At 40.4% G+C, this 27,818-nt stretch overlaps 1 protein-coding gene across 4 annotated transcripts; it reads left to right on the top strand.

Moving 5' to 3' along the window:
- The first annotated feature begins 2,070 nt into the window (after positions 1–2,070).
- On the top strand, positions 2,071–18,501 carry SLITRK3 (SLIT and NTRK like family member 3). Of its 4 annotated transcripts, XR_008791947.1 has the most exons (3): positions 2,688–2,771; positions 8,116–11,398; positions 18,322–18,501. XR_008791947.1 is itself a non-coding variant. In XM_056110597.1 (2 exons), exon 2 carries the CDS (start codon positions 8,137–8,139, stop codon positions 11,074–11,076), a length of 2,940 nt encoding a protein of 979 aa, XP_055966572.1. In that variant the 5' UTR covers positions 2,071–2,086; positions 8,116–8,136; the 3' UTR covers positions 11,077–12,261. The 4 variants fall into 4 exon arrangements, 3 of the variants coding, with proteins under 3 accessions (XP_055966572.1, XP_055966571.1, XP_055966573.1); XM_056110597.1 differs by lacking the exons at positions 2,688–2,771; positions 18,322–18,501 and adding an exon at positions 2,071–2,086 and having other exon boundaries at positions 8,116–12,261; XM_056110596.1 differs by lacking the exon at positions 18,322–18,501 and having other exon boundaries at positions 8,116–12,261.
- Positions 18,502–27,818: the final 9,317 nt, after the last annotated feature.

Genomic DNA, 27,818 nt, shown 5'->3' with positions numbered 1-27,818 from the left:
TTCAGGGTCAGGTGAATGAGACCAATTGTAGTTACTGGTTTTGGCATATCGAATACACAGCGGATAGCTTGCCAGGCTCTTCCGTGCGGGCGGAATACTCTCATACTCTCGGTAGCTTGCCAGTCTTTCCAAGAGGGATAGAGGCTTTTGGGGTGACCTCTAATCACCCTTGTAGGTGTTACCATATTTGAACCCTATCAAATATGGTACGACAATTCCAGAAGATGGGTATTTAGTGTCTTATGATGTGCCGCAAGCGGCCGCGCGGGTCCGGAAAGCGTCCTGGAGTGTGGCGACAGCTGGGTAGTGGAAGTCATGTCCGGTAAAGCGAAAGACAAATGAATAAGGTCCCAAATTTTCAGATCCCCGAATTTCACTATGTCCTATTTAATTATCTTCCTCTTTTAAGTAATAATAAAAACACTAGAACTTAGAAAGTTGTAAATAGGACATTAGATTAATAATGGTATGTATAGCAGTGATTAGAAAGTCCATGAAAGACTAAAGTCATACTGTCAGGCCTGTTTCTCGGGTGTTTTAATATACAGATAAAAACCACACTACTTCTTCGCACCGTTGCTTTTAAAGAGTTTTTGGAAATAGGGTAGAGTTCAATTTACTTCCACACTTATAAGTGAAGCTACACAACCCACTTGACTTGGTCAATTTGTTGCCTCCACTTTAGAAAAGAAAAACAAGAGATATAGAAATGATTCCTCAGACGACCTTCTATTCATTTTTAGGAGCAGGTGGAAGACTGTCCGCTCGGTAACTCAGTCTCTGATTAAAGGGAGCCATTAAAAAGAAAGAACTGTGTTGGTTTAAACTGCAGATCGAATGGAGCATTAAATGACTGCATTAGTACAACTGCAGTGGGGGTAACGGCCGCCTCCAGTGGTATATAATAATAGTAATAATACTTTGAAATAGGGGTAATACCTGTCCCATTGTTCTCATTTAATTTTCGCCAGGAAGTGTATCCAGCATGTCTCCAGAAAAATGCCCTCCTGGTCACTGCCCCTCACCCAAGAGTTTAATGTTTCTCCTAGCAAGGGAGAGTAAATAGATTGAGAAATGCGTGCACTTGGAAATTGTGCTCTCTGTATCATGAAGGTGGGGAACTCTTCCAAATCACTTGGAAACAGTTTCTAGAAAGGCGGCGTTTCACCATACCACCCACCCATACAGCTCAGATGCTTTTAATGTGATCGCCGCCCCTCTGCCCTCCTCCCCAGCCTCCCACCCTTCCAGCCGCGACGGGAATTTTCCAAGTAGTCATTTCTCACGTACTGATCAAGTTAAAATCAATCCACAGATTGCTGGTTTCCTGACACTTAATTTAACAGGGATTTTCTTTGTGAAACTGCCAGATTGTGACCAATAAAGGAAGAAGTAACAGAAAAGTGGAGTGCGGGGGTGGGGATGGGGAGGGGAGGAAGAGAGGAGGAGGAGGAGGGAGAGCGGGGAGAGGGAGGAGGAGGAGGAGGAGGAGGAGGAGGAGGAGGAGGAGGAGGAGGAGAGACAGAGACAGAGACAGAGACAGAGAAGGACAGGAGAGGGGGAGGGGAAGAGAGAAAGAGCGAGCGAGCAAGAGAGCCTGCTTCCTTGGAGAGAGGGAGAGAGAGAGAGAGAGAGAGAGACAGATAGAGAGAGCCAGAGTGAGAGAGAGAAAGAGAGGGAGGGAGGGAGAGGAGGAGGAGAGAGAGAGAGAAACAGAGAGAGAGACAGAGAGGGAGAGAGAGAGAGAGAGAGAGAGAGAGAGAGAGAGAGAGAGAGAAAGGGAGGGACGGAGGGAAGGAGGGAGGGAGGAAGGGAGGGAGAGGGGGAGGGAGGAGAGCGCGAGCAGCCTGCCTGCTCCCCGCTCCCCGCCTCCTGCAGGCCGGGCTGCGCGGGACTGCGGCTGCTGCACCCGGTCGGCGCGGGGGAGGGCGGGGGGGCGCGGGCGGGGGGCGCGGGCGGCGGGCTGGGCCGCTCGGCTGCTCCGGGCGCTCCCCGCGCGGCTGGGGGCGGTGGCGGACGGTGCCTGCGGCCGGCGGGTCCCCTCTCGGAGCCGTCCCCGGGCGGCCCCGCGCTCGGCGCAGACACGGTGAGTGGCGGGAGCGCGTCCCCGGCCGCGCGTCCCCGGCGGGCAGCGCGCTCGGCCCCCGAGCCGGACCGGGGGCTGCGAGCCGCCGCGGCGTCCGCCCCCCGCCCGCCCCCCGCGCCAGCTGCGACGCGGGACCCGCGCTCCCCCCGCCCCGCCCCCACCCCGGGGGTCGGCAGCCGAGACGCCCGCGGCGGGGACAGCCTCGGGGAGCCGGGGACCGCGGGGACCGCGCGGGCCGGGGCTCGGGCGCCGAGCGGCCCCCAGGGGACAGCGCCGCGGCGCGGGTCCGAGCGAGCGCGGCGGGCCCCTCCGAGCGGCCCCGAGGGGACAGCCCCGCGGCGCGGGTCCGAGCGTTGCGGACCCCTCCGAGCGCCCCCCCGCCTCCGTCGCCAGCGCCGCGGGCGCAGGTCGGAGCCGCGCGGCAGGGGCCGCGGCCACCGGGTTCTCCCCTCCCGCGGGGATGCGGCGACCCTCGCCCCGCGACTCTCCGAGGCGGAGACAGCCCCGAGGAGCGCGGGCGTGACCCGGCGGCCTCTCTGGAGGAGGAGGAGGAGGAGGAGGAGGAGGAGGAGGAGGAGGAGGAGGAGGAGGACCACGGCCGGCTATGGACGCGGCGCCGCCTCGCCCGGAGCCCGCACCTGCAGCCGGGAGCCCCCGAGCCGGGCGCGGGGTGCTGCGCCGCTAGGTACTCGCGCCTCCTGCTCGGCCCACCGGGCGCGCTCGCCGCCGGGAGGGAGCAGGTGGGGCCCTAGCTGGATCGCCGCCGGGGAGGGAGGCAGGTGGGACCCTCAGGAGGGTCGCCGCCGGGAGGGACCCTTAGGATGGGTCGCCGCGGGGGAGGGAGGCTCGGTGGGGCCCTAGGATGGGTCGCAGCCGGGGAGGGAGCCGGAGGGGGCCTTAGGCTGGGTCGCCGCCGGGGAGGGAGGCAGGTGGGACCCGTAGGATGGATCGTCGCTGGGGAGGGAGCAGGTGGGGCCCTTAGGATGGGTCGCGCCCGGGAGGGAGGCTGGTCAGACCCTAGGCTGGGTCGCCGCCGGGGAGGGAGGCACGGTGGGACCCTTAGGATGGGTCGCCGCCGCGCACGGGTGCTGGGGAATGTTGCGTTTTTGCCGGAATGCGGCCACCACTGTCAGGACAATAGCAAGAGGGGTGAGACCGGAGGCCAGCATCCCCGCGGACCCCTGTTCTGGGGGAGAAAATCCTCAGGAACCCCAACAAATAGGCCAGGTATCCGAGCGAAGAGCCCCTCCCCCAGCGGATCTCTCTGGCTTGGTAAAAAAGATGGAAGGAAAATGGCACGGCCGGAGCTTAAAAAAAAAAATCATTTTCCGTTTCTAAACCGAACCATTGTGCGTTTCGCGGGAGACAGCAGATTAGGAAATCCTCGGTAGATGGCTCAGCGCTCTTCGGAAAATGAATGATGCAGCATTTCAATTATTTGTTCTAGAGGAGATCGTTTGCTTCCATATTGGAATATTTAATCTTAGACAGGAGTAAATTAGCTCAGAGATGTTGGGCAGAGGGGAAGGAAGAGATGGAGAGGGGGCACTGTAGAGAGAAAGAGCTTCTTGTGCTCTGGAGAGAAATAAATGGTGCCCGGAATATCTAGTGGGATTAGAAGGATCCTGGCCTTGCTTCGGCTCTAACTTTTGAAGCTGGTGGACAAGCCATACTGAGATAAAGAAAAGGGAAAGGGGAACGGAAGCTTTAGAACTTGCCACATGTCAAGAATTTAAAGATGTTTAGGCAGAGGACTATTTACAGGAGCTGGGGAGATCAGATAAGGTTGCCCATTCTATCCAGTGCATCAAGGGTTTGCAAAGGATGAGCTAAATGGTCACTGCTTCCATAGGGTGCAGAAGGTGGTGTGGAGGGAAGGAGGAGGAAGGGCGGCAGTGGGTGAAGAAGATAGGGTTGCTCTGGTTCGATGTTCAGGCTTTCCGTGTTTGCTTCATTGATGACACCTATCTGAAGAATTGATTGGGTGTGGAATATTAAAGTTGGGGAATGTTAGAGAATCCTGCCCTCCTGTAGTTAGTCTTGGGTTGCAGTTTCCCGGGTGAGATACTGTATGTAACAGTGACACATGTGTGGTCATTTTTAATGCAAAATAGCAAGCAAATTGCTTAAGAGGGCTGTTCAAGGAACACTTTGAGTTAGGTGATTTCTATATAGTTAGAATGGTTAAAGAAAAGCTTTACACAAACTGCTTTTCTTTAAAAAAAAAAAACATGTTTAAAATAAATTTCCTTTTTGTGCCTTAAAAAGTGTGCCTTAAAGGAAAGCCCCCTCTGCTGGCACCTTGAAACCCCGGGGCAACTCAGGCTCAGACCAGTCCTTTAGGGAACAGAAAAGTCCCGTCTGTCCCCATTTGTCTGTGAGAGAACTGATGCATGTATGTGTGTGTAGAGATGGTGCCGTGCATCCATGATGCACAATAGACTCCTTTGCTGCATGTTGCCTCTCTCGAAATTGCCCTCCCAGCTGTGTGTTCTCCCACCCGGCAGGACAGGCGAGCCCTTAGGTAGAGCTGCTAGTTGAACCATTAAAAAATCTTGCTATTTATTGAGGGGCCCTATGGAGCATGCCCTGGTGCCTCTTTTAACTGCAGCCTCCTCCCTCAATCATCCTCATCTTTGCCACTCCCTACCATCACTTCCCCCAAATAATGAGGAGAAACACCTATGGGGGGGGGGAGGGAAGAAAGAGAAAATAGAAGAAAGGGGGAAAAAAGACAGAAAATCTCGATCCCTGAGATCCCACCCCCTAGGTTCTCTAGGTGTTTCCCAATAGAAAAATTGAATGTGCTATTGTTACCCAAACAGTCTGAGTCTCCATGGGTTTGTCTCTGATTTTTAAAATATGGAAGCAAATACGTGTCTGTTGAATCCAAAAATATTGCAGGCTTTAAGCTGCAGCACAGTAAAAGGATGCCTGGTGCAAAGAGATCGAAGCAAAATGCAGGAGAAACTCAGTCCCCGTTGCTCAGATTGCTTGAGCGTTTCCTTATTCAGGAGACCCAAGCAGAATCAGCTAGAGTCAATTCTTTGGCCTTAAGCACTTAAATGCCCTTCCAATCTATATCTTTGAGAGAAACTACTGCTGTAAAAAAGATCATTCTGAAAGATAGTATTACTTTTCAAGCAATATACATTAGCAAGGGAAGCTTTGAAGACCTAGAACAGCAAAGCATTCAGGCCATGGTTTCCTTGATAGTTAAAAAAAAAAAGAATATTATACTCCTCCCCCCACTTCTCCTCCTTCCACACCAAAGGAAAGTTTCTTATGGCCTGATTGATCTTTCAGTGTCTTCTCTTATTTTGACAGTTTGTCATCTGGACCCTTGAGTTCTTTTGTCTTCTCTTAAATACACACACACACACACACACACACACACACAACACCATGCACACTGAATAGTGATCATGCATGACCTCATGCTAAGCATTCCTCCTGCTCTTCTTTTTCTCTCTACTTCTCTCTCTCTCTCTCTCTCTCTCTCTCTCTCTCTCTCTCTCTCTCTCTCTCTCTCACACACACACACACACACACACACACACTGAATTGTCATGGTTTCCTAAGTGATTCTGCCTGATAAGTGTTCCCTTTCTTGGAGCTCATTTTCATAATGCAGAAAAGTCAGTTCCAGAGTTACAGTGCACGTTAAAAAGAAGGAAGAAAAAAACAGGATGTAAGAAGTCTGAGGTTCAACACCGTGATTGAGGCATCTCTTCTCCCTGCATTCCTCCCGCCCTTCTCCTGGGTGCCCAATGATGTGCTGCTGGTACCCAGAGAGAACAGCCTCATCAGCACAGGCTGTGGTGGTGAAGCTAGAATCCTGCAGCAGCCCCTTCTCCCTTCTCCTTTGAGTGCCAAGCAGCAGTTCTGCATCCTAAAGAAGCCCATTGAAAGGCCCATTGCATTCCCAGCACGTCTCTAGCTTGCTGGCTTTTTTGCTCTTAGTCTCTCCGCTCCCTCCACCACCCCCTACTTCCCTCCTTTAAAAAAATATATATATTATCCCCCTTTGCTTTAGCTTCAGCAAAAGGAAGGGAGAGAAAGGGAGGGAGAGAGAGCAAGCAAGCAAGAGAGAGAGAGAGAGAGAGAGAGAGAGAGCAAGAGAGCGATAGAGAGCGATCTTTATACTCAACCCAACCCCCACCCACAATTTTCAGTGCTTTAAAAATTCTGCAAAATAGGTAAGTAAAAGACCTCTGGAGCCTTTCTTGCCTCGACTATAGGGAACTAAAAATAATGGAAAAAAACCTAATTGTTGAAGATGAAAGAACTTAAAATTTTAATATTTTATGAGGGAGACAGGGAAGACTAACTGAGGCTGCAGTGTAGCCTCATCTGTTTTCTCTCTTCCCCTCCCTTGCTTTAATTGTTTCTAAAAATTGAGCACTGACTGCATGAGGCAGATTTCTAGCTGATTTCTCATGGATTCTTTTCTTACAGCTGTCTGCACTATAGGCAAGCTGAATGTGAAGATGCATTATTTTCATTCTCCCTATAAATTAGCTCATTGTGCTTAAGTTAAAAGATTAATGAGATATTTCCTTAACGTATGTGTCTCTGTGCAGAAAGAAAACAAGCTAAAATATAAGCTTTTTTTTTGTTTAAAAGAATGCTTTTCAATTTTGACTGATATTTCACCTACTTAGAAAGGGCAATCTAATAAAACTGCTTTCTTTATTAACATTTGGATATATATGCATTTCATACACTGATAAGAGTAAGCAAGGAAATTTAGCTATTGAAGGCTCTATTTTAGTAGACCAGCACTGTATTTTTTTTCTGATTTGAAAACAATCGTGATTTTCTTTGAAATTTGTACCATATCATAGATCATTTATCCACAGATCAGAATGAAGATGTTTTCCTCTTCCTGACTATAAATCCCAACCTCTCCTCTAATGAGTCACCTGAAATTCCAGCTTTTCCAGGGTTCCTCAGTTGATCTTGAAGGCAGGGATACAGATTCTATACAAAGCTCCACCAACAGAGCAGAACCACACAGGTTCAGCATTTTTTAGCTATATTTTCTATATTATACATTTGCCTCTGACCGTTGCATAGTGCTTTGAAAAGACTAATCACCCCTATAGAACTTAAGTACAAAAGTTAACATAATACCAAAATGTAGTAATTATTTAAATGGTATATTAATAAGCTGTTCAGATAAAAGTGAGTGGATAAAGTATTACTGAACATGCCCTGTAATTAAGCAGGCTGTGATGCTCTCTTAAGAGAAATCTTGTTTTCCTGAAATACAAATCATCTTATATTACTCAGTTATTAGCCTACTGACAATGTAGTATTGGTCACTAGGGTAATAACTTTTATAGCACTGTCATCCCATTGTTCATCGATTTGCTCCAGTGGGCACCAGTAACGTCTCCATTGTGAGACTTGTTACTGTTTTTGGCATATAGAACACGCCACAGGGATCTTGCCAGGCTCTACTGAGCGGGCGGGATACTCTTGGTAGCTTGCCGGGCTCTCCGAGAGGAATAACTTTTATAACTTTGAGAAATGACATGTCTTTTTTAAGTATAAAATAACTATTTTTATTGAATTAACATAAATTAAAGGTTTTTAAAGAACTTTTATTTCCTTCCATTACATTTCCAATAAAATCTCTATCAGGGACTTCTAATATCATCATGAATTTTAACAGGTAAACAGATATGATAGTCAAATCATTGGCATTCGTTCTTATTCTGCCTAAATTCAAGATTATCCTCCTATACTAGTTTATTTGCTAGAAAAAATATGAAGGCTGCTTCTGTGTGTGTGGTATATTCTTTAACAAGTATGGCTTGATTCAGAAAAAATGTAGTGGCACTGTAAAATATTTGAGTTCCCTGAATTAAAAATAGTATGTTAAGCATACTTACAGGTCATCCTTAGTGTCAATTCAGCAACTGGTAGAGTTCCATCACTCTTAAAAAGCTCCATATGTACGAGTTAATTAGAACAGTACCTATGACTAAAAGCTAAAATCTGCATTTTTATTTCTGTTGCAGTTTTGTAATCAACCACAAAAGATGAAATCTTCCATAACTGAGATGCTTCACAGAGGGAGGATGTTGTGGATGATTCTTCTGAGTACAATTGCTCTAGGATGGACTACCCCAATTCCCCTGATAGAGGACTCGGAGGAAGTAGATGAGCCCTGCTTTGATCCATGCTACTGTGAAGTTAAAGAAAGCCTCTTTCATATACATTGCGACAGTAAAGGATTTACAAATGTTAGTCAGATTACTGAATTCTGGTCAAGACCTTTTAAACTGTACCTACAGAGAAATTCCATGAGAAAATTGTATACCAACAGTTTTCTTCATTTGAATAATGCTGTATCCATTAACCTTGGGAACAATGCATTACAGGATATTCAGACAGGAGCTTTCAACGGTCTTAAAATTTTAAAGAGGCTATACCTACATGAGAACAAACTAGACATCTTCAGAAATGATACCTTTCTTGGCTTGGAAAGTCTGGAATACCTACAGGCAGATTATAATGTCATCAAACGTATTGAAAGTGGTGCATTTCGGAACCTGAGCAAATTGAGGGTTCTGATTTTAAATGATAATCTCATTCCCATGCTTCCAACAAATTTATTTAAGGCTGTATCCTTAACCCATTTGGATCTTCGTGGAAATAGGTTAAAGGTTCTTTTTTATAGAGGAATGTTAGACCACATTGGCAGAAGCCTAATGGAGCTCCAGCTTGAAGAAAATCCCTGGAACTGTACATGTGAGATTGTGCAATTGAAGAGTTGGCTAGAACGGATTCCTTACACAGCCCTGGTGGGAGACATCACCTGCGAGACGCCTTTTCATTTCCATGGAAAAGACCTACGAGAAATCAGGAAGACAGAGCTATGTCCTTTGCTGTCTGATTCTGAGGTGGAAGCCAGTTTGGGGATTCCCCATTTATCATCAAGCAAGGAGAATGCATGGCCAACTAAGCCTTCTTCAATGTTGTCTTCTGTTCATTTTACTGCTTCGTCTGTTGAATATAAGTCCTCAAATAAACAACCCAAGCCCACTAAACAGCCCCGAACACCAAGACCACCTTCCACATCCCAAGCTTTATACCCTGGTCCCAACCAACCTCCCATTGCTCCTTATCAGACTAGACCACCTATCCCCATTATATGTCCTACTGGGTGTACCTGTAATTTGCATATCAATGACCTTGGCTTGACTGTCAACTGCAAAGAACGAGGATTCAATAACATTTCTGAACTTCTTCCAAGGCCACTGAATGCCAAGAAACTGTACCTTAGTAGCAATCTGATTCAAAAAATATATCGTTCTGATTTTTGGAATTTCTCTTCCTTGGATCTCTTACACTTGGGAAACAATCGTATTTCATATGTCCAAGATGGAGCTTTCATCAATCTGCCCAACCTAAAGAGCCTCTTTCTCAATGGTAATGACATTGAAAGACTGACACCAGGCATGTTTCGGGGCCTACAGAGTTTGCACTACCTATATTTTGAGTTCAATGTCATCCGGGAAATCCAGCCTGCAGCCTTCAGTCTTATGCCGAACTTGAAGCTACTCTTCCTCAACAATAACCTGTTGAGGACCTTGCCAACTGACGCCTTTGCAGGCACATCTCTTGCCAGGCTCAACCTGAGAAAGAACTACTTCCTCTATCTTCCTGTGACTGGTGTCCTTGAACACTTGAATGCCATTGTCCAGATAGACCTGAATGAGAATCCTTGGGACTGTACGTGTGACTTAGTCCCCTTCAAACAATGGATTGAGACCATCAGTTCAGTCAGTGTGGTGGGCGATGTGCTCTGCAGAAGCCCTGAGAACCTCACCCACCGGGATGTGCGCAGCGTTGAGCTGGAAGTTCTCTGCCCAGAGATGCTGCACACTGTACCTGTTGGAGTATCCCCAGCCCAGCCTGGAGATTCTCAGCTTGCAGGGGGAACAACAAGTGCATCACCTTATGAATTCTCCCCCCCTGGAGGCCCTGTGCCACTGTCTGTGCTGATTCTTAGCCTACTGGTTCTATTTTTTTCAGCAGTCTTTGTTGCTGCTGGACTCTTTGCTTACGTCCTCCGAAGGCGCCGAAAGAAACTGCCCTTTAGAAGCAAGAGGCAGGAAGGTGTGGATCTTACTGGCATCCAGATGCAGTGCCATCGGCTTTTTGAAGATGGTGGAGGAGGTGGAGGTGGAGGTGGGGGTGGACTCCGACCAACGCTTTCCTCCCCCGACAAGGCCCCTCCTGTGGGTCGGGTGTATGAGTACATCCCCCACCCAGTTACCCAGATGTGTAACAATCCCATCTACAAGCCCCGGGAGGAGGAAGAGGTGACTGTTGCCTCACTCCAGGAGACAGGGAGTGCAGAGCGTGGCGGTCCTGGGACACAACCACCAGGGATAGGGGAGGTTCTCCTAGGCAGTGAGCAGTTCACGGAGACAGCCAAGGAGAACCACAGCAACTACCGGACCTTGCTCGAAAAGGAGAAGGAGTGGGCCCTGGCCGTGTCCAGCTCACAGCTAAACACTATTGTGACAGTCAATCACCATCACTCTCACCCTCACCACCCAGTAGTTGGTGGGGTCCCAGGGGTTGTTCCAGGACCTGGCGGAGACTTGACTGGGTTCCGTCACCATGAGAAGAATGGTGGGGTGGTGCTGTTTCCTCCTGGGGGAGGCTGTAGTGGTGGTGGCATACTACTAGACCGAGAGAGGCCACAGCCAGCCACATGCACAGTAGGATTTGTGGACTGTCTTTATGGCACAGTGCCCAAGTTAAAGGAACTGCATGTCCATCCTCCTGGCATGCAATATCCAGACTTACAGCAGGATGCCAGGCTCAAAGAAACCCTTCTCTTCTCGGCTGGAAAGGGCTTCACAGACCACCAAACCCAAAAAAGTGATTACCTCGAGTTAAGGGCCAAACGTCAAACCAAGCCGGATTACCTCGAAGTCTTGGAGAAAACAACATATAGGTTCTAATAGAAAATGAAAAAAAAAATCAGTGCTTTTTCCCCACCCCCAAACAAAAAAAGGAAAAAAGGAAAAAAAGGAACACAATCCACTTTCCCCTTATATTTGTCCCCAAAACTCCACTCTCACAAACTTCCCTGCCCTGAACAGAACTCAAGACCGCATGATAACTAGAAAATACAGATGTAGGCTCTTCTCTCTCCAATGTGATTTGGAGGAAGGGCCATACTCAGATCATTAATCAATGAAGTGCCTTCGCAGACTTTTGCCAGCAAATGTTATCATTATTTTTTATACTGAAACTTGAGACTTTGACTGTGCCATGTATAAGGTATAATGGGGATCATTATGTTGATCCTAATTAAGTAAAAGTCAATGTGTCTTTATTTTCGGTAAATTAATTATTTTTAGTTGTAGTTTTGTTTGATGGGGGTGGGAGGGAGAAAATTGACATTTGTGGCTTTCTTTCCTCTTCTCATCATGGCACAGATACTGTACATGTATTAACAATGCAGTTTGCTGCATGCCTGGAAACTGCAAGATGGGGAGGGAGGGGGCGGGTCTTGCTCGAATGTTCTCACCCACTCTTTTGTCTTTCAGACCCATGCAAATCACCAATCCCTGCACAGAGCTAAATCCCTATACCTGCAGCCTCTTCCTCCAGGTGCAGTACACACAGAAACATACTTGCAGACACACACACCCCTCTCCCATTTAACCCAGTCTAATTATTTCGGGTTTGATCCATTCATTTTCTCACTATAGCACCACCTTCTCTTTATTATTATTATTGTATAGCTCACACATTTCTCCTACTATCCTAAGAAAAGTCACATAGCAGTCTGTGCCCTTCTGAAGTGGAGGCCTGGTGAATAACTATCGGAAGCAAACATCTAGGGATGAGTACCCTCTGTGACACTTCATCTTGTGATGCCAAGATTTTTGGAGAACATCTTCACTTTCTTATATATATATATAATATTAAAAAACATAAAAAGCAACTGGGTATATATCACTAACAGCTTTGTAGGAAGCACTTTTAATGTCTTCTCACACTCAAAGATTCAAAAGAAATGTGCATATATTTATTATGTAATTTCAGTGATTATAAATTGTAAAGGTAATGTTTAATCATTGTATAGTGATTATGCGTCTGGTATAGCTTTCCTAATAAAAAGTTTTTGAAAAACATAATATATTATATATAGAGGATACAAAGCTTGAACCTTAACTTCAGCTATGCCATGCCTTTCCTTCTTCCATTAAAAAAGTATTTCTTATTATACAAAAAACTAGTTTATTAACAATTTTGATGCACTGTGAGATTGATAAGTCTTATAACCCACCACCTCCATCCCATACCAGGATACATTTGGGACTTACACGCTTGATTTATTGTTTGCTAGTTAATTATGAACTTCAACCTTAACGTCCCAATGATGGACCATATTTCCTAGGTAACATTGGGAGGAAACACTGTTATGAGCTTGCTAAGAATGACAGGCTTGGTTAGGAGGAAGTGATTAAAGTTTCACTCATCTTTATATATTAAATGACATGCAGGCAAAACAAAAAGTGAAATTGTCATTTTTAGTGTGCACTGAATTTACTACCACACACAGTCCTATCGAAATCTAGGTATTTGAGATTTTGTGAGAATCCTGCTATTAAGAATGTTGTTACTGTTTCCATTTGGCTACTGTGTTTCCCAGCCTGTGCTACAGCTGGTCAGTCATACTTGAATTAAGAAAATCCTGAATTAGTTTTTCTTTCTCTGTGAAATTGAGATTATATGAAAAAATTAATTAGACAATAACGCAAGTTTCGATCCTTCTACATGTGAGCAAAACCAAAGAAAATTGGATATTTAAGTGTCAGTATCTTGTTTGCAGACGAAGCTATTGACTGATGATACACAGAAACGCGAGCGTTGAGGCAGGCACTTATCTAATTCTGCCAGTAGAGGGGAGCAGCGCCCAGGAGATCCAGACTCCCTGTACCTGCTGGTCTGTGCAGTTTCTCTAACTGTGTAGTTATTCATTTGCCCTTAGAAATGATTATGTGTTGAATGTAATTCACCGCAAATCACTAATGCCTTACATCAAATATTTTCATAAAACACCTTCTAAAGTTGTGTGACTGGTATATACTAAAGCTTTGTATTTAAAAAAAATCCTATTATTGTCTAGAAGACAATATGTATGTATTCTTCTAGCTATATATATAAATATATGTCTTCTAGACACACATACGTATGTATGTACCTTGATTATAATTATATAAAATATCAGGACAATGCATGAAACAGAAAACACAAGTATATTAATATAAAATGCAATTTTTGAGCTGCAGTTGCATTTGCTGCATTATATATTAAACCTAATTGGATATTTTGGAATTTAGAGCAAGAAAACCAATGGACATGATTTGCTATTTCTCACGAACATCACTGAAATGCAGCTCTTCTTATATAAGAAGATTAGGTCCACACTTTTAAATAGATGTCAGTCTTCTGTTTATTCTTCATTTTTTTTTGCTTTCCCATTAGTCAAATTCATACTTATTTCATGTTCTATATTATTTCTGATCATCTCTTCCTTCACTTAGTTTTAACCCCTCCCTCCCTCACTCCCCCTTCCTCTCTCGCTTCCTTCTGCCCGCCCTCCCTCCCTCCTTCCTTCCTTCCTTCCTTCCTTCCTTCCTTCCTTCCTTCCTTCCTTCCTTCCCTTCTTCCTTCCTCTCTTCCTCCTTCCCGCTCTTCCTTCCTCTTTTCCTCCTTCACTCCCTCCATTCCTTCCTTCCTTCCCTCCCTGCCTTCCTCCCTCCCTCCCTTCCTTACTTTCTTCTCTCTCTCCCCTTCCCTCTCTCCCTCTCTCCCTCCCTCCCTCCCTTCCTTACTTTCTTCTCTCTCTCCCCTTCCCTCCCTCCCTCCTTCCCTCCCTCCCTCCCTTCCTTCCTTCCTTCCTTTCTTCCTTCCTTCCTCCCTCTTTCCTCCTTTCCTCCCTTCCTCTCTTCCTTCCCTCCTTCCCTTCTTTCTTCTTTCTTCCCTTTCTCAATAAATTATTATTCTTTATAGTGTCTACAGAACTATGGTGTCCCTTTAACTAATGATTCATTATAGTCACATCCTCCTAATAAAATAATTTTGTGGATAATAGACAGCATATAAATAGTAAAAACTGCAAGTGCAAACCTACACAATTCCAATTACTGTTATTTCCTTAATAAACATGCACATATTTGTGTAATATATACTAATCAGGTTAAAGTACAATCTCAATTATCCTGGTGCTTTTGACATTTGAAAACTGAGTGTCATAACTATATCAGATTACAATATGACTTGAAAAATATAATGTTTATATTTTACTTATTAAATATAGAATGTAAGACTGTCTTGAAAATGGATAGAAATTTTACTCATAAATGAGGAATACATTATTTAGGGAAAATAAATTTATATGAGAATGGAATTTTGTATCAAAGGAGATAATTCTTTTACTTACATAAGTTTTCTACCCCATGGACTAGGTCACTTATTTTTTCCATGATTATTTCCCTAATAGTATTATCTAAGTTAATTTTAATGTTTAATACTAGATACATTTTCACAAAGTACAAAGCATTCATACAGGTATTATGTTTAGGGTTTATATTTTGTTGCATAAAATTATCATTTTTTTCAGAATCTTTATTATAATAGTAAATTCAACTGAAACATCCACTTTTGACAGATCATTCATGGCAACTGAAAAGATGGTATAATAATTATATTTAAAAATGACACAACATGATGCATTGTATAATCCCCTTAACTACAATGACATAAAATGACATATTGTATCATCCCTTTAACTACAAGATGTTGAGTGGAAAGTAATTGAAAGTGAACTCATGTTGATTCAGTAATAATTTTGACATTATGTACTTATATAGGATATTCATAGAAAGACTTTAGCTTTTATTTAAAAGGCAATATTCTAAAAATACGTTGATGCATAAGGATGTGGGTATGTTGGGTACCATTATTTAAATGAGTTTAGAAAGATAACATGGAAAACAATTATTAACTTCGCAAATTACTTCTTTAAATCTTTGACATATAAAAAGAATGGTATTTATATTTGGCTTTATGAAAATTGATAATGCAGTAGAACAAAATTTTTTAAACTGTTATAATGCGTTATTTTTTTTGTTAATTTACTTTTTTGTTTGTTTAAACAATTCTAACCTTTGAACAACGATGCTGTGTCTTTGCCAGTAAATTTTTATAGTGACTATGATAATGGAAACATAACTGAAATTTGAGACATAAGACTTTGATGATCCAAGACAATGGTAGAAGTAGTAATGAGAGGACACTGTATTTGAGATGGCTTAATTTGAATTTAAACATTTTAACTTAGTTCAAACTAAGCAGCTATAAAAATTCAGGTGAATATGACATAAACATCATCAATTTCATAATGTTTTCTGATTAATATAGGCTTTTTAAAAATAATAGGAGCAATAATATGTGTAATAGGCAATTCTGTATGGATGTGTATATATACACATATGTATATATAGAAATTACTACTACATATGTATATGTGGCATATGCATACTTTATATATAATGGGTTATTGTTTTATAAATTAAGAGGTTTTTATTCTCACAAATATAATACTTATAGTTCTATACATTTATTTCCTTTTTTTCTGTCTAGGTACCATTTGGGTTAACATAGATGAAATCATGAATCTTCACTTTGTGAATATTCACATGTAACCCACACCAGTGTAATTAATATTACTGAATTTCCAAGTTAAATTCCAATTTTTTTCATTTTGTTATTTAATAGGGGACATCACTTATTTAAATCCTCAAAAATAAAAAACTTTTATTTTACTATCCATAGAATACATTACACAGGAGAAAATAATTTTGGTAGTTATTAATTTGACAAACCTTGTAATTTACTTACATATGTGAAAAAAGTGAAATGTTGGAGGTAAATGAAAGGTATATAAAGGACCTGTTTAAGAAATTAATCATTCAGTTGATTGCTCTTAGCTCCATTATTAAGTGTATAATAATAAATATATAATAAAGATAGCTGACCATTTTAATATGCTTCTACAGAATTGGAATTGAAGCAGAAGATTTTTATATCAAGAAACAGGTCTATTATTTGTGTCTGCTAGTGGTGAAGATGTGATGTTTTTGCCAGCTTCTTTTATTATGATAATTTTTGGTTTGAAAATAATATATTTTTGAGAACCCTCTGTTTCCTCTGTTGCATTGATCTTAATTGTATTTAAGAATTTTGAATCCTCATATAAAATATTGATTCTGATAACTTACAGTATCTATTTCCAGGGAAGTAATACGATATATATACATTAATTCAATACTTATAATACCTTAGAATACTGAAACACATGATGATTAGTAAAAATAAGGCACTTTATCACCAATTTTTATTAGATATTGTGATTGAAAATACTATTAATAATGGAGTCTCAGGCATAAATTGTTTCAACACCACACCCACCACCAGAGGTCCACTAAATATTGAACTAAATATTTCTTTAGTATATTCAATATACCCTCCTGTTTACGAATGGAAAATGAAGTAATAGTTCTCACTGTTAAATAGTTTGCAGTGAGTTTGCAGATAGTTTTCACTCAGTTTATTCAATGAAATAAATACCAAAATGTGCTAATAACCAATAAAATCAAACATGAATAGAATAATTCAATTTTTATAATTAATAGCTTGTTATATTTATGATTAAAGTTACTGTACTACAAATACTGTATTATATAGCATTTGTAATGTAATATTTAGTGCATTTGTAATGTAATATTTAGTGCAGAGTGAGCTTTTGCCCTTGATATAATTTAATATAAACACTTAGGTTTAGAATTGTACTATTTTTGTAGGAGATAGAAAAGATTATAACTTTTCGAACTTATGGTGTGGTGATGGGTTAGGAAAAATAGGTGCTGAAACATAGATATTATTTGTGTGGAGGAATGGAAAAAACTTCTTCTTGGCCCTATTTCTCTCACTCCTTTCTGGTATTTTCCTTCAGCTTCTTTTTCTGACACAATACCAAGAAACTTGGGACAAGAGATATTTTATTGGGCTCAAATTGTTTGCCATTGCAAAATAAGGGATCGATGAATATGCATAACGAATAGCAAGTTATCCAACTTATTTATATTTGTACTTGTAATGAGAAAATAAGCATACTCTGTTGTGAAAGCATTTATAAACCCAATGAAAAATAGCAATGCCTATATTAATAATTATTTAAAAAATCTAGAATCTCTTCTAGAAAACAGAAGCCAGATTCTTAAAACGTTTGAAAGCTTTCTCTGAGAACTCAAACCCTGCTTTAACATTTCTAAAATGCCCTGATGTATTTTCTGTTCTATATAAGACATTGGTTTTATGGAAATTAAATATAAATAGAAAATATCTGTTTCAATATTACCCCCTTTCTAGAATTCACACATTTTCAAGAACTTCCTCTTATTGCAGTGTAAACTTTCTTACAATTTGGCTGTTGCATTTTAACGGGCAATCTACCATTCTTTTACACTATTATGGTAAAACAATTTACCTTTATACCTTCATTTCATTGTGTTAACTGACTTTATAATAAAAATGTCCATGGCATATGTAAATTATGAATCGTATGCCTAAACCATATTTGATATACCATAGTGCTTTTTTGTATGTTTTGCTTTTGGGACACACTCTTTGATGTTCATTGCTTACTCCTGACTTACTCCTGAAGGATCTGGAGGATTTTGTAGATTGTGGAGTTAAACCAGTATGGGCCACCTGTTGTTACTGTGTCTGGCATATTGAATACTCTCGGTAGCTTGCCGGGCTCTCCGAGAGGGGCGGAGGAATCGAACTCGGGTCGGCCATGTTGGCCGCTTGTAAAGCGAACGCCCTACCCGCTGTGCTATCGCTCCAGCCCCTGTAAGGCAGGACACCCTCTCTCCATCCCCTACCATAAGATTTTAGAAAACCCTTCATCTTTCTAAATTGGATATTTAATCAACTTGAGTTTTTTTTCTCTCTGTGCTTTTCGCCAAACTTAGCTTCAGTATTAAAATCTATTACACCCTTTCTAACAGTTTATTAGACATATCATTTTTTTAGGTGAGAAATGAAGTGAGAATGGATATAAAAATGATATCAGATATAAGTAATCTGTGCAACATTACTTGAATCTTTCACTATTTCATCAGGAAAACTTTCTCAACAAGAAGTGAAATGGAAATAGAGGGTGAAAATGAAAATGTTCTGCCTCTCTGAAGATAAGAAGTTACTAGTTTAAACAAAACTTTCATATTAACCTTTGCTGATCTTTAAATCCCAGAACAGATTTACTGTGTTTTTCAACATAACTCTAAGTCACTTCAATCAGTTTTTGTTAACAGCTACTGGACAGAAAATTAAACTTTTACAGGAAGAAGAGCAACAATATTTTTTAAAATTCGAATTCAAAAGATATCACAAGAATAAATATTAATGGATTTTAAGATATTTAGCTAATTCATACTATAAACTGTAAAATGAATTATGGAGTCAGTATCTTTTTATTTAGTTATTTTTTATATACAAATAAGAATTTATTGTTATCTTCTGGTTTATTTCATACCATGTTAGCATACTTATCTCTGATTTTATATCAGCAACTTTTTTTCCCATTTTTGGATTCTTAAGGATTGAACACAGAACTTTACACATTTAAGGCATGTAGTCTATTGCTGACACACATCCTTGGTCCCAAGGATAAATTGACTTAGGATTTATTTTAGGAAGTTTCTAAATATTCACCGTAATATATGATTTAAAATTCTAATGCTAAATAAAGGTAGATTAAGCCTTTCTTGTTAGCTGCAAAAATGTTTACTTCTACTTCTGATTATAGTTTGAAATTTTGCATAATTTTCTGATAAATATTAATTTTGATGAATTTAAAAATGAGATGCATTTAAAATGCATCACTTATTTTTTAATGAGTCATATTTTAACAGTTTTATACATATAATGATTTGTATATATTTTTAAATAATATTTCAACATCTGACACAATAAGTATATATTGTTTGTGATGGGAACTTAAAATTTATTATCAAAAGCTTTCAAATAATCTATTGGTATTTATAACTATAATCACTGTGCTCTACACTACATTCTTATGACATATTTTTGAGGGGGGTCAGCCAAAGGTGCTCAGGGCTCAGGGCTTACTCTTGACTCTGTACTTAGGAATCTGTCCTGGCTGGCTTCGGAAACCATACGGGGTACCAGGCATTGAACCTGGGTTAGCAGTGTAGAAGGCAAGTGCCTTATCCAATGTACTATCTTCCTGGCCCTTTGACATTTATTTTATAACTGGACTCTTAAGACATTTCATAGGGTCAGGAGACACATCCAGCAGTGCCCCGTGGCTATTCCTAATTTTGTGCTGAGGAATGACACTTGGTGGTGCTTGGGGAACTATACGTGATGGTAGAGATCAAACTGTGGTTGGTCACGGGTAAAGCAAGTGCCTTATCTCTTTTACCATAACTAGAAGTTTGTACCATTTAATTTCCTTCACACAATTTGACCATCACACCCAGCCCTCTTTTTTTTTTTAGAAATAACCAATATCTTCTTTATGAGCTTATAGATGTCTATTACCTTTATGTTGTCATTTTTTAAAGATTTCACAAAAATTGAGAGTATGTGGTAATTATATAACTCATTGCATATAGCATGATGCCCTCAAGTTTCATCCAAACATTTCATCAATCATGTTGTGACTTAATCATACACAACTTAAGATGGCAGTGAAATTGCTCCTTGCAAAAGGTTATTGAAATAGTTTCTTAAAAATCAACTCTAATTTCTTCTATATACATATTTAATATCTAAACGTTTCTCAAATGAATTCTGTATACATACAAATTTTATTAAATGATTATCAAATAAGGAAAAAATTTACAATGCACTACTGCACAAATGAAATGTAAAAGATTTAAAAATTCAAAATGTGCTAAGATGCAGTGTGGGGAACTGAACTTAGTTTTAATGTTTTATTTTATTTTAATTATTTATCTATTTATTTATTGGTCTGGGGGCCACACTCAGTATGCTTAGATTTTACTTCTGATTCTGCACACAAGGATCACTCCTGCTGGGCTCAAGATAACATATGGGTACCTGGGATTGCATGACAACAAGCACTTCCTACTCTATCATCTGGTCCCATGTTTTACTTTTTAAATTAACTAAATAACTGTAATATTAAACTGACTACATACTTTAGAGATGTTACTTTTAATACTGTCACCTCATTAAAAATTGCTAGGAATCCTACCAATGTGTCTTAATTCAAAGAAGGAGGGTAGAAATACTGATTCTAAGTGCAGTTTCCTATTTCCTGAAATAGGAAACTATACATATTATCAATGTAAATTGATAATACAAGTCACAGTGGTTATTATTTTACTTTCAGAATATCACACATGTATCAAAACTTAATTTCACATTTCCAGATCTAATAAGCCTCTATTAATAAAGTAGTGGGATTTTTATATCGTTCTTCCAAATTCTTACAATCTTTACTTCATGGTGATTTAAGAACATTGAGCTTTTGTTTTTGGCTACACCCAGCTGTCCAGAGCTTACTCCTGGTTCTGTACTAAGGGAACACCCATGGTGAGAGCCAGAGACCATCTGAGGATGCTGGGGATGAACCCGGCTTGGATTCAAGTAAGATCGGCACCTTGCCTGCTATACTATTTCTCAGGAACATTATACTAAGTGTCCTTTTGTCATTTTACCTATCTGTGCCAATAATTCTGGCTTTACAATTAAGCGTAACTTAAGGAGAGAGACAATATTCAGAGTCCCTGTGTCTAGGACCATATTTTGCCCACCAGTGGGCAATATAGTCTCATCGATTTCTGAGTTTCATGCAATCTGTCTTGTGTCTAGAATAGCCACATTTATACCTACTTCTAAACACAGAATTAATAACATTAGACACTAATATATATGCATTGACTAAATAGATAAAAAAATTAAAATACATATGCCTGTGTAGAAGTTAGTAGAACTTTAATACTCCCAAAGAAATGATAAAAATGATGGACTGGTTTAGAATGTGAAAAAATTGGCAAGGAATAAACAATATGAGAAATGTAATAACTCTGGTTCTCTTGAATTTCTTTTTTTTGGCCTCAAGAAAAATATAATTAAGGAAACAGTTTTATGAATATGTTTCTGGAAATAAAATAAGGTAAAATGAAAGGAAAATAAATAGGGGAACTATAAACTTGATTATATCTTCTTTATTTCTGTTAGATGAAGAAAACCCAGTATAACATAATGCATATGTGATATTAGTGACGTTTTGGCTTAGTTGTTGAAATGTTATAAGAAAATAATTTACGGAGTTTTCTGGTCTTATTTGTTATAATTGCTTAACTGAAGATTTTACTTCTGTACTTAAACTATTCATTTAATTGAAACCATCCAGAAAACAAAAAATAGCACATTAACATGAATATTTTACACTGACCCCCACCATTGAGAGACTACCAGTCTATTAATGATATTTCTAGTGAACAACTTTAGCTTACATAACTGCTTGTTTTAGAGGTAAAATTACATGTCTTGCCAAATATGTTGCAAGAGAACTTTACCAAAATCCCTCCAGGACAGTACGTCGAGCTCTTTCTCCTTTTCTGTCCCTGCTCTCTCTTCCATAGCTTTGAAGTTATTTCTCCAGGTTTGGTTCTTCCAGAAATGAGGGTTTTATTTTGAGGATGAGGGGTAGGGGGTAGAGTTGTTAGGTCACACCCAGCTATGCTCAGAGATTATTTTTGGCTCTGTACTCAGGGATCACTCCTGGTGTGCTCAAGGGATATACACTGGGGAGATAAAACTGGGGTCAGCCACATGCAAAGTAACTGTCTGTCTGTTTTTATTTTTTCATGCTAGCAAAATTTATAATACTGCACACTTGAGGAATAAAATATGCCAAGCTTTATTCCTGCAATTTAGTATTATCCTGCATATACCATAATATGCAGGTGATGAAGAACCTTGTGGCTAATACTAGGAATAATATGCAAAATATTTTTATATTGCAATATTTATATGGTAATGCATAACTACCTACATTTTTACTAGATAATATAAGGTCTCAAAAGAAATGAAAAAAATTGATCTGTATTCATATTGAATATTGAATCTTAATATGCTACTCTGATTACATCTATAAATTACTGAAAAATATAGTTTAATTAATGTTAATGTTATTCCAGAAAGGAATATTTTAAACAAATACAAAGATGCTCCTGATTAAAAATAGTCCACTGGTATTTTTTTTAACTTTTATTTATAAAATGAATATTCTTATAAAAAATCCAGAATATTCATCACTATGACCCTACACTTTAACTGTCTTTTATGTTTGTGTTCAAATAGCATTTCTTGGTGTTTTTCATCATTAAAATATAATTGTGTGTGAACTAATTTCATTAGAGACAAAATTATCTTTAACTGCACATTTATATATTTTAATGCATTTAGAGTATTATCCAAATACTTTAGAAGCTGTTCTACAAAACTTGCATGAGTCTTATAATTTTAGCGTTCTCTAGACAAACAGAATAACAAGTACTATAGTAAATTTTAGAATACGTAACATGAAAATACTTTGCCAGTTAATGGAAAGTGAGATGAGTATATAAAAAAAGGGACTGGAAAATTAGTAAAGAGAATGAAGCACTTGCTTTGCATGCAGCTGGTGGATTGATCCCCTGCCCCCCACCAGGAGTGATCCTTGAACACAGAATCAGGAATAAGACTTGAGCACCAATGTGTGTTAGCCAAAAGCCAAAATCAAAAGAAAGAAAGAAAGAAAGAAAGAAAGAAAGAAAGAAAGAAAGAAAGAAAGAAAGAAAGAAAGGAGGGAGGCAGGGAGGGAGGGAGGGAGGGAGGGAGGAAGGAAGGAAGGAAGGAAGGAAGGAAGGAAGGAAGGAAGGAAGGAAGGAATATAGAAAGAAAGAAGTAAAGGGAGAAAGAAAAGGAAGAAAGATAGAAAGAAAATAAAAGAAAAAGAATTTTAAAAAGGTAAAAATTAATCGAGTATGTTTTTAGAAAATTTAAACACAAATCACATTATAGTTTTCATATCTTTAGATTTTAAAGTAAGATATGCATATATCTTTATCACATATATCTTTATACCTATATAAAAGTAAAAGTAAAGGCCCTCCCGTTGATCATCGATTTGCTCGAGCGGGCCCAGTAACGTCTCCACTGGAGACTTTGTTGTTACTGTGTCTGGCATATCGAATACTCTCGGTAGCTTGCCGGGCTCTCCGAGAGGGGCGGAGGAATCGAACTCGGGTCGGCCATGTTGGCCGCTTGTAAGGCGAACGCCCTACCCGCTGTGCTATCACTCCAGCCTTATACCTATATAAGTGTGTATATATGTATGTATACACCAGTGTCTCCCAAACTCTTTTTTTTATTTGTTTGCTTTTGGGAAACACTGAACTCTATTCAGGGCTCACTTTTCTTTGGGCTCAGAGAACAACATACAGTGTCACGGATTGAATCTGGGCCAGTAGCATTCAAGACATGTGCTTCATTCACTGGACTCTCTCTGCAATCCCTATGTACTTACTATTATTAATATTTCCATTAGCCAAAATACTATGAAAATTTATTGAAACGTTGATGTGCATCTTTCAGATACTATAAGCACGAAGACATGAGTGGGATTTTATACCTTGACCCACTTTAAAAGCTACTAATTTAATAAATATTTATATTTTAAAGCCAAGATGTTATGGGAATGAATGTAAAGCTAGTACAAGAACAAAAGTGCTTACTGTGCACATGGTCAGCTGGGGTTCAGTTCCTAGTGCTGTGTAAGGTCACCTGAGTACTGCTATGAACAATCAAACAGAGGTAGGAGTGAGCCTTGAGCACCACTGGGTGTGGCTCAAACCCTCCACTTCTCTAAAACAATTATATTGTGCTTTTGTATATAATAAAATATATATAAATATATTGAGCTGATGAGATTAGTAAAGCAAGTAGCACAACTTTCTTGCATGCAGTTGACCCAGTTTAATCCGTACAAACACATATGTTTCCCCCAAGAACTTCCAGGAATAAACCCTAAGTCCAGGTGGGTGTGACTCCACCATCCCAAAGGAAAATATAAAGATAATAATTATCCGTGGGTTAAATATATTCAGAGTCAAGCTAAAATTCTTATGAAAATATTATAAAGTACTGACAATGAATATAAGTATTTTGCATTTCTAATTGAAATGCAATTTAGGTTTGATTGTTCTTGAATTGTAACACAATCAGAACTGTTTTATTAAAATGATGAGAATCTCCAATAACTGTGGTATGTAGATCCTGCTCTGAGTCAGTATCATTTTGTTATGTACTCTCTTCATTGTAAAGACTGTAGCACTGTAGTACTGTCATCCCATTGTTCATTGATTTGCTTGAGTGGGCACCAGTAATGTCTCAATTGTGAGACTTGTTGATACTGTTTTTGGCATATTGAATACATCACTGGGAGCTTGCAAGGCTTTGCCAAACGAGCAGATACTCTCAGTAGCTTGCCGGGCAATCCAAAAGGGATGGAGGAATCAAACCTGGGTCGGCTCCATGCAAGGCAAATGTTCTACCTGCTGTGTCCCAGCCCATCTTAAAGACTAATGTATGAAAATATATAAAATAAATATACAATTCACTGTCACTGTCACTGTCCTCCCATTGTTCATTGACTTGCTCCAGCGGGCCCAGTAACATTGTGAGACTTGTTACTGTGTTTGGCATATCGAATACGTCCTGGGTAGCTTGCCAGGCTTTGCCATGAGGGTGAGATACTCTCGGTAGGTTGCCAGGCTCTCCGAGAGGGGTGGAGGAATCGAACTCGGGTAGGCCATGTCGGCTGCATGCAAGGTGTTGGAGCTATAGTACAGCGTGTATGGCATTTGCCATGTACGCGGGTCGACTTGGGTTCGATTCCCAGCATCCCATATGGTCCCCCGAGCACCGCCAGGAGTTACTCCTGAGTGCAAAATATACAATTATACGAGACAAAAATATATTAACCAAATCCCAGGAACTGGGGACTGGAGCAAAAGTTCAGTGAGTAGGGTGTTTGCCTTGCATGTGGCCAACCTAGGTTTGATCTCCGGCATCTTATTTAGTTCATTGAGCACCACGAGGAGTAATTCCTGAGTACAGAGCCAGGAGTAATCCTGAGCCTCTCCAGGCGTGACTCAAAAAACCAAAACAAATTCTATAGTCTCATCCTCCAATTTTTGCCTTATAGGATTATAGAAATAATCTTCATAATTTCCTATAATAGCCTATAATCTCACTCTCAATTTAAGCTATTCTAGTTTAATATAAATCTAAAGAGAGTACTACAGAAAACCAGCAATGTCAGGTTTCACATAATATTTTCCCCATGTCCACCATCAGTGTCTTCTCAGGTTCTCTCTCCTGCAGTCCCGCCTCTGCCCCAGTCTGCCATCTTTACGAGAGCCTTTACATTTATTTATTAATGTCAGGGTCTTGCAATTTCAGTGTGGTTGACTGTGATTTGGATCTTTAGCTCTATCATTCCTTAACAACACCAATGTACCTGAATCCCTTTGATTTCTGCCCCTGTTGCTTTTCATCTATCTCTCCTCCCCTTCCCCTTCACTCTATTTCTTTTCTTCTCTTCTCTGCACTCTGGAGTGAAGGGTGATCTAGCACCCCACCCCACCCCCATTGAAACCATTGCATTTCCTCCACCAGCTACTCTAAGTACCATATATAAAATTATTTTCTTATGTCTTTAATGCACAGTAATTTTTGTAATTGGTGCTGGGTTGCCTGTATGTTGAGGAGGGAAGCTGATGAAACAGTAATACTGCAGGATGTGGTGACTACGGCTATTCTTAAGTAGAAAAATGAAACTGGCATTATTCAATGTCTCTTCCCTATGAAATATTTATGTTTAGCATGGGATGATCTTAATATCTTAAGCACAATAGAACTTTTTATCAAAATTAGAGTCTATTCTCTCAAACTTCTCCACTATTTATCGAGGAAGTTTATATAGTATTTAAAATTTGTTGTAATGTCAGGGTAAAAATCCCTATTTAAGTAGCAATGCTTAATTTTTCTGAGCTATTAAGCTCTCTAAATTGTAAGATAAAAATTTATTTTCTCAATACAGCATTCAATAGGTCTAAGGAATGAGCTCCAATACACTGTCTCGGCTCTTCACACACTACCTGTCTGAATGCAAGGTTTCGTCCCAGTGGAAAACCAGCAGGACTGGTCTACTGTACAAGAAGAGAGACATCCATGATATTGGCAACTATTACCCCATCTGCCTGTTGTCCATTCTCTACAAGCTGTTCACTCAAGTCGTCCTGAATAGGATTGGTAGAACACTAAATGAAGGAAAACCATGCCAGCAAGCTGGGTTCCAAAAAGGATTCAGCACGATCAACCATACCCACATGGTAACCAAACCATTGAGGTTTCTCTGGAATTCAAGATGCCACTCTGTCTAACATTCATTGATTTAAAGGAGGCCTTTGATACTGTGAGATTCAAGTGGTTATAGAAGCCCTAGCCAAACAAGGCATTCAAACTCAATACGTCAGGATCCTCCGTGAGCTCTATTATGGATTTACTACCGGGATCTCACCATTCTACAAGGAAGTGATCATTGATGTCAAGAGAGGGTTTGGCAGGGTGATACCATTTCACTGAAACTCTTCAGTACTACCCTCAAGAACGTCATGCAACGACTGGAATGGGAAGGAATGGGAGTGAAGATAGACGGTCGGCAACTACATCACTTCCACTTTGCTGATGACATTGTTCTAATAACACCAAACATTAGCCAAGTGGTACAAATGCTGGCCGACTTTGACCGTGAGTGTGGAAAGGTCGGATTGCAGCTCAATCTCACCAAGACAATGTTCATGAGAAACGGACTCATTCCTGACAGTCCATTTGCTCTCAATAGAACAAATATTTCTTGATAGCACAGCGGGTAGGGTGTTCGCCTTACAAGCGGCCAACATGGCCGACCCGAGTTCGATTCCTCTGCCCCTCTTGGAGAGCCCGGCAAGCTACCGAGAGTATTCGATATGCCAAACACAGTAACAATATCTCTTAATGAAGCAGTTATGTGTACCTAGGTCGAGAACTCAACATGACGAAAGACCTGGCAACTGAGGTGCACAGGAGGAAGAGAGAGGCTTGGAACGCCTTCATGAGAATTGAAGAAATAGCTAAGAGGGTGAAGAACTTCCAGCTCCAGGCACATCTCTTTGACTCCACCGTTTTTATTGCATTAACTTATGCCTCAGAGACCTGGGCCCTATGAAAACAGGATGAGAATGCTATTCAGGTCTCCCAAAGTGGAATCAAAACAGCTGTGCTTGGAGTATCATGTTTCACTCAAGTGAGAGAAAGAATCCAGAGTTCTGACCTTGGTTGATGATCGAGAATCAGGATGCTGTCTCATTTGCCAAGGTGTCAAAAATCTGATGGACTGGACACATAATGGGATTTGGAGATGACCGCTGGACTAGAGCTGTTAGCCACTGGATTCCTCAGGACGTCAAAAGATCTCATGGTTGCCGACCTTTGAGTTGGTCATACTCCTTTGTCAAGACCCTATGAGTTGTTT

Source organism: Sorex fumeus, unplaced genomic scaffold (assembly GCF_029834395.1).
Source record: "Sorex fumeus unplaced genomic scaffold, SorFum_2.1 ptg000010l, whole genome shotgun sequence".
Taxonomy (NCBI): Eukaryota; Metazoa; Chordata; class Mammalia; order Eulipotyphla; family Soricidae; genus Sorex; species Sorex fumeus.
Note: the sequence above shows the minus strand (reverse complement) of the source record. Positions and strands in the feature narration are given on the sequence as shown.